Source organism: Musa acuminata, chromosome BXJ3-5 (genome assembly GCF_036884655.1).
Source record: "Musa acuminata AAA Group cultivar baxijiao chromosome BXJ3-5, Cavendish_Baxijiao_AAA, whole genome shotgun sequence".
Classification (NCBI taxonomy): Eukaryota; Viridiplantae; Streptophyta; class Magnoliopsida; order Zingiberales; family Musaceae; genus Musa; species Musa acuminata.
In genome coordinates, this window is record NC_088353.1 from 487,108 (window position 1) to 494,809 (window position 7,702).

At 34.2% G+C, this 7,702-nt stretch overlaps 1 protein-coding gene across 2 annotated transcripts; it reads right to left on the reverse strand.

Moving 5' to 3' along the window:
* Positions 1–1,273: 1,273 nt before the first annotated feature.
* On the reverse strand, positions 1,274–7,343 carry LOC135637713 (secretory carrier-associated membrane protein 2-like). 2 transcript variants are annotated; one of them, XM_065150453.1, is made up of 12 exons: positions 7,080–7,343; positions 6,379–6,489; positions 6,148–6,210; positions 5,452–5,485; positions 5,225–5,347; positions 4,134–4,196; positions 3,930–4,023; positions 3,765–3,810; positions 3,621–3,688; positions 3,250–3,298; positions 2,337–2,402; positions 1,274–1,585 (listed from the first exon to the last, which is right to left on the reverse strand). In XM_065150453.1, exons 1-12 carry the CDS (start codon positions 7,137–7,139, stop codon positions 1,511–1,513), a joined length of 852 nt encoding a protein of 283 aa, XP_065006525.1. In that variant the 5' UTR covers positions 7,140–7,343; the 3' UTR covers positions 1,274–1,510. The 2 variants fall into 2 exon arrangements, with proteins under 2 accessions (XP_065006525.1, XP_065006524.1); XM_065150452.1 differs by having other exon boundaries at positions 6,379–6,492.
* Positions 7,344–7,702: the final 359 nt, after the last annotated feature.

A 7,702-nucleotide genomic window follows, 5' to 3' on the forward strand; every position in this document is an offset into this window, starting at 1 on the left:
CTTAGCCCAATTGAATTACGTATCATATGGAATAATAATGACAATAATAATTTTTTAATGAACCTTTAATGGATTTAAGGAGATAGTTTTTGAAATATCACTTATCCTTTATAAATAAAATAATAAAAATAATTTAATAAAAATATTTATATTAAGAGAGAGAATAAAAAAAATTACAACTACAAATTCTAACATTATAATGTTGATATTTGCTTGAAAGTCAACTTTCTTTAATCATATTATCCAAAGATCATGCGTGACTAAATTTTTTGAATTTTATTAAAATTAATTAGTTTTCAGAAAAAAAAAAGAGAGAAAAATATTAATTTAAAATATGAGAGAGAAAAAAGCTACACACTGTGGTTTTTGAATATATACATTAACATTATACTAATTGCTATAATATTTATACTACTAATCCCTAATTCACAAATAACTTTATGATATTAAGATTATGTTAATTGCTGCAATAATTGTTTAAGCCTGGATTTTGCAATCCAAAATATCAGAAGCTTGAATGTGCTGTTTGGGCAATCAAGCAAATAAATCATTTATTTTCCCATTGAAAGTATCACAAAAGTAGTTGAAGCAAACTTTAAACACTTTCTCCAATGGAAATTCCAGTCAAAGGATATCAGATTGGTCAAACTTTAGGTCTGGATTTTGCTAAAAATTACTAGGTTTTTTCAGGAAAAAAGACAACAAAAAATGTCAATTTATAATGAGATTTAGAGAGAGAGAGAGAGAGAGAGAGAGAGAGATAAATACTATTGTTTCTGAAATATATAGATAATTGCTATAGAGATTTATACAATCAATGTCTAATCAACAGTAGTTTATGCTACAAAGATTAGTATAGAAAAACTTTCTGCTATTGAAGATTATTTGCCGCAATACTTGTTTTAAGTCCAGATTTTGCATTCCAAAATATCTCGAGTTTCAAGATGTTGTTGGTTCAATCAATCACTCAAACCATTTATTTTTACCATTGAAGGCATCATAGAAGTAGTTTTAAGCAAACTCTGAACACCTCTTCAGTGGAATTTGAATTCCAAAATATCAGATTGGTCCAAATATAAGATGTTTTTAGGTGTTGTTTGGTCAATTAAACACACAAACGTTTATTCTTCCATTGAAGATATCACAAAAGTAGTTTAAGCAAACTCTGGACACTTTTTGCATGTCAAAAACCATCAGATTGATCAAACTTTTAAGCATGGATTTTACATTCCAAACCATCAGAAGCTTTAAGATGTTTGCTCGATTAGGCACACAAACATTTATTATTTTCATTGAAAGTATCACAAAAAAAGTAGTTTAAGCAAACTCCGAATACTTCTCTAGTGGAATTATACAGCAGTCAACAACAGTCTACAGCTCCGCAGATCATTGTCTCCGATGCTTAACCATGCTAAAGTGGTAAGAAGAGCATGAATGAAGCAGATGTTTAGAACTATCTACTCCAATTAAACTAGATATACTATTATTCAGCTGCCAACCTCTGACGCTTTCACCTGGTCGAACCATGTTCAGTGTCATGCCTCTCCACAGCTTTTCCACTTCCTCTGAAGTACATGTATGCTTGCTGTAACAAAACAGTTCAATTATTTTCACAGACGAAATCTCTTGAATTTTTAGAGAGTTTCAAGAATTTTTTGCAGTTTACATCACTTCAACATGATAGTGGCACAATATTAATGTAGGTAATGGAGTTCCAACACATCATTTTGTGTAGTTGTGGTTTGTACAGACCACATACACCCCATATTGCCAAATCATGTCTGTCATGCTGTATCGTGCCAGCAGAGCAACGGTCACAGGTAAACAAAAGTTAGATCACCACAGGAGAATGGCTGAAACATCACATTGATGCGCTAATATGCATGGTGAACACAGAAATTCCTGATAAGGTGTATCGAGGATTTTTCTTTCAACTTTTTTCCTCTTTTAGTTGATTGAGAAGCACACAACATCAAAGGATTTTGATTCACAAGCTCAAAGTATGGAGCAACAATGACGAAAGGGGTCATAACTTGTGTATCGATTACACACAAGCTTTTCTAGCTATGAAGAATGAGTCGGCGAATGGCACTGGTATTGTAAATAACCCCCTTCTCACTAATCCTGTTGTGTATGATATGATGAAAATAACCTCGGTCAACAATTTAGCAGAGGGATTTTTTTTCCTGAAAAATCAACCTTCTTAATCTCATTGAAAATAATAAAATGTTACTATACTTTTGCAAATTTTATTTGACAGATAACACATTGAAGTTCTACTGATTTCTAAATATAGAATTGCAAATTGCAGTCAGCAGTGGGATGCAGACAATGACCTGAATGACCCAAAGGCTGATGAGTGCCTCAATACAGAAGAAACCAAACCCAATGAAGTAGAAGATCTGCATGCAAAAAGGAACCGAGTTAGTATGTATAGGTTCAGGCAAGATAAAATAGGACAAGGTCTAAAGAACTTATATTTCAACTATGATAAAAATTCTAACATGTGCTTAATCACTATAAGAACAGAAATTTTCATTTATAGTCTTGAAAACCACTTAAGTCTTATTATAAACTTCTACATGTATAACATCTGATTTGTAGCTCTTTAACATGTGGGCAAGCAAAAATTCGTATTTATCGAACATCAACTTTGTGCAAACTTTATTACCGTCATGTTTTTTGCAAAACCAAGCTTAAATAACTTCCCTAGAGTTAATATGTTGGGAATGATCAATATTTTAAATTTTCGAGATGACGCGTAAAAAACCAATCAAACCTCGATTTTTCGCAAAGCTTATGACTCTCACGTTTTTTTTTCCCGAAACTATGCTTGTATGAGTACCCTAAGGCAAATATGTTAGGATTGATCAATTTTTTGAATTTTTGAGACGGTGCGCAAAAAACCGAACGAACGTCAACATTGCACAAACTTTATGACAATCACGTTTTCTTCTGAAACTCCGCTCGTATGATTTCCCTTGGACAAATATATTAGGAAAGATCAATTTTTTGAATTTTTGAGACGGTGCGCAAAAAACCAATCCAACCTCAACTTTGTGCAAAATTTACGACTGTCACATTTTTTTGTGAAACTAAACTACTACAACTTGCCTTTGGCGAATATATTGGGAATGATCAATATTTTGAAATTTCGAGACAGTGCACAAAAATAATTGAAGGTTATCTGTATACATATTTTCCTAGTATATTATGGAATAACATGCAATGAAGTAAGTATAAAATTACCCCAACCACAACAGCATCTCCAACAACATCCACTGCTGCAAGGATGCCACTGTGCCACAGATGAAAAAAATTGAACATCAGCAAAATTTTAATTTATGATACTTTTGAAATAAAACTGTGCTATTAAACATCCCAGCATTATAAAAGCCTAGAAAATACAGATCAATAACTACCATATACTGTGAAGAATATATATATATATATATATATATATATATATATATATATATATATATATATATATATATATATATATATATATATATATATAACTTGAAGTAAAAGATAAGCTAGCTCGTTTATCTTTTTTTCTGGAACATCACACATTTCTAGAATTTAATTCTAGTTGATGGACATTATAAGGTTCTTACGTCAAAGATTTTCCTTTGAAAGGGAAAGGAGGAGCAACCGCAGAGTAGACACAAAAAGCTATGTGAACCTGCACCGATAAACGTCAAAGATTCGCAAATAACACTACATATATATGAAAAGATTGTTGAAGTAAGCTTGCATACCAAGTAAAATATGAAGAACCATCCAAAGCTCAGAGCACTATCAGTCCTAAAATATGTTAGACAGCGATCATACAACAATTTCAGCACATCAGTAATATAATCAGTAGCATACAACATATAAATTACAGCACTCAGATTTTAGCTCATGAAAAGATATGTTCATACCTCATTGCACGATAGAGAGGACGATACCATAACAGATAAGCTCCTGGGACACCAGTAGTGAGGTAGATAACAGCTAGGAACCAGATCTTTATACCTACAAGAGAAATCGATTAATATTAATCTCTTATTTGTCCCATGCTGCAAATGGTGACCTTATACAGGGGCGGATCCTAGAGTGATCATGCTTAAACTTGTCAAACTGACCTTCGCCTTTAATCCAAGCCGCCAGTGTGGATATTACATTCCATGAAAGACATAATGTTAATCCTACACAGCAACCAAAATGATAAATTTCAAATCAGGAAGTCATAAATATGCTTGGCTAATAAACTTAACTTCCTTTACTGTAGAAAATGCAGGATAATGTTCTTGATGTATCTTCTTTTACAGGGAAAAAAAAAAGTTCAGCTTGATGTCACAACTGATTTTTGTCACTGTTTGAAATATTGTATAATGCAACCAAGAAAACTTACTCTATGGGCAGAGTCATGGAAAAAGTAAATCGTGAAAGGGCAGTGGGACTAGTTCTGTCAAACAAACTCTGTATTATGAATTGTCAATACCACATGATATATGACAGGCACATAAATGATTGGCTAGCATTCCTCCAATACTGATTTTGCTGACAAATTCAAAAGTTTCTTTTCGTCTTTCATAAAATCTACAAAATTTATAAACTGAAAGTTCACTATAAGTATTTGCATTAGTAGTGATCTCAACTTGCTTCTTGGAACTCCCTCTTTATGACAATAATTTGAAACATGCCACAAAAGCAAATAAGGTTCTAGTGTATGATTCTGATTATATTTCTTGGCCACAGAGCTGTCAACTTATGAGTGTATATTAACTTATCTAAATCATCTGCATATTAGGCATGAAAAGAACATGACTCAGGAGAGTACGTGATGGATAAGAGGAAGATATTATGGTCTGAAAGCAGAACCAAATTCAGGAACTCAATGAGCTTCTTAACAAGCCAACAATAAAACTATTTATGCCCAATCAGAAAAGTGATAATGGAACTTATTTTTTCAGGTAACTTCATATTTCAACACAAATATGGGGACAAAGAATTAGAGATGATCTACCATGGATAACATGTAAGGTGGAAATCTGAAGTACATGGATACTAACTATCCAAGTCAAACAACTAGAAGATGTCAAGTCAGTATTCATGCATCCATGACATTGAGCTGAAATTTTCTGGTGCCAAGAAGTGCAATGTATCGAAAAGTAAACTTTTCATGAAGCAAGCACCAAAAAAATGAAGAATTAGAAAACCGGATAACACAAACCCAAAAGTGATGCAAAGGCAATATACTGCATCCTCTGCAATTGTATGGGAATTTCATTGGCAATGTCATGGTGAATAATAGGGCAACATGGGGGCCAGTTTCTATCCTCTGAAACAATTCCAGCTGCAGAAAAGACATAAAACAAACTAAATCAATTTCAATATAAAAAGGTTGGTGAAACAGTCAATTCATGCAGCAAACTGTTCTGAAAATTCACAAAATAGTACCCCTTGCTGCAGCTTCTTCCCTTTGTCTTAATGCCTATGGAGCATTTCAACATAAAATGATGGTTAAATATCCTAAATATTTTTGACAGAGCAGAGGAGGAAGAACAGACAAAACAACATGTAAATTTAGCTTTTCTATCTCGTGAATCAGCTAAACAAAATCTTCTAGAAGTTTATCAAGTAGAATATGATTTTTCATTTAATTAAATCAAAGAATATAGACAAACATATCACTAATGCTTGTTAGACAAAGTTCATAAAGACAGAAGATTCTATCCTTTGCGTTTTACCTAGTCTTTAATGTCAACGGACCTTTATTTTTTTCCTTAATATAAGCTATTTATAGAGGGAAAAATTATTCTTAACTATTGCCAACATGTTTTATGATCCAGTTAGATGTTATTGTCAACCTATAAATCATTCACTCCGCAGGAATCCCAATTCCATATTGAAAGAGCTAAAGACATACAAAGAGATTGAGGATTTAGACTTGAGCTGCCAAGAAATGACTTCACATCACACAAGAGAATATACAAAGGTTCCAAATAAACTCATCACTAAACACATCAGCCATGTTTTCTATTGACATTTGAATTGATTTCTTGTGTACATGATAGTCATATTTATGTAAGCAGCTATAGCGCATCATATGATCACTGCTCTCTTCCTATTTCAAAAAACTATATCCAAAGATACCTGTTCCCTCTTCTTCAGTTCTGCCTCTCTGATCTCTAACTCTGCTTCCTTCCTCTTCACATCCTGACAAGGAAATTATAAGTCGATAGATAAATACCAGTATCAATTCCCTAATATTTGTCAGCCTGCATACACATCTATAAAATTTGGCATGCTTCTTCCTGTACATTCAATGTGAAGTCCTGTTAACTCTGTAAATGAGCAGCAGCATGTTGAGTTCCTCAAACGTACCTTTGCTGTATCAGGAGGGATATCAATTGTTGGACCGCGATAGCCATAAAAACCAGCCTGGTGTGGAGGATGAGCTGAAATCCCAAGATTAGGAGAAACTCTTCCGGGTTGCTGCTGCAGAGCATTCATATCCACATAAGAAATCACCACCAAGTGCAACGTGAGCATCTGGTTTATGCCTATTCATTTACAAACCCCGAAAACTTTTCTTGTGAAATGTCCCGATCCTTCAGTGTTTGGGTCATTCTACTTCAACTTACACATGAGAGGGAATGTTAGAACCTAACATATATTACATACATTCCTAAGAGCTTCAGCTTTTGAGGTTATTGGTCATCCAATCCAAATCTTTGTATGATGGGCAGTCCTAAGGAGATATGCTTAAAAGGAATCAATTTTGTATACTTAATTTATGGCCTGCAGTAAATCCATTGAACCTCAAACTGCAATATTACTTCACCAAAGAGACTCAAACACACAAATGTAAGTTAAAGGGGCATGTTAGAGTTGTCCAAGGTGCAATTGAAAGCCTTAATGGAATCCAATCCAAAGAACAAGTGACATTCTAAGCATTGTCATGCTTTGAACCACCACAGTGGCATCTAAGCTAGGTTTCTTTGTCTTGCAGTTTGTATGCGTTCACATCGATGATCTGATTCCGAAGAAGAAGAAGAAGGGTTTGCTGTTTGATGCAGGCTCACCGAGAAGGGATTGACGTGCTCCTCGTCGAAGGGGTTGGCCTCGTACCTGCGTCCTGCCATGAGACAACTGCTGCTGCTTGTTCCTCTCTCTCTCTCCTTCTTCTTCTTCTTCTTCTTCTTCTTCTCGTCCCTTCCTCTTCCCTCTCTCTCTCCCCTTCTTCCTTCTTCTTCTCCAAAGAGTACGCTGAGCTGGTGTTCCTGAGGAATGAGGGGTCAGGACAAGGACGAGAGAGAGACGCGACGAGCTTCTCCAGGTGGTAAACGGCAAGAAACAGAGGTGGCTTCGCCAAACCAACCGCCCTTGACGTCATTTACTCTGCTTTTGAGGCGGCAAAACACACGTATTCTCTTGCCTTTGTGGCCGAGGCAATTATTTCTTTATTACAACCGCCTCATCATGAAATTATTTTATCCTCAGCTTCATCGTCAAACTTGGAATCTTCTAATAATTTGTTCATCAGTCTCTTATAATTTGTTTTAGGTCTATTTTAATCCTTATAATTTTGGTTATAGATTTTTTAAATTTATTATATTTAAAATAATTTTATATTTTTAAAAATATAGAATATAAACTTCTCTCGAAGTCTGAGTTAATAGAGATTAGAATCTACTTACGCATATTT

Coding starts and splice junctions, on each gene's coding strand:
- LOC135637713 (XM_065150452.1), bottom strand. CDS start 7,139: ATGGCAGGACGCAGGTACGAGGCCAACCCCTTCGACGAGGAGCACGTC. Junction 5,348..5,451: donor GGAAGAAGCTGCAGCAAGGG/GTACTATTTTGT, acceptor TCTTTTCTGCAG/CTGGAATTGTTTCAGAGGAT. Junction 3,299..3,620: donor TTCAAAGGAAAATCTTTGAC/GTAAGAACCTTA, acceptor TCTGTGGCACAG/TGGCATCCTTGCAGCAGTGG.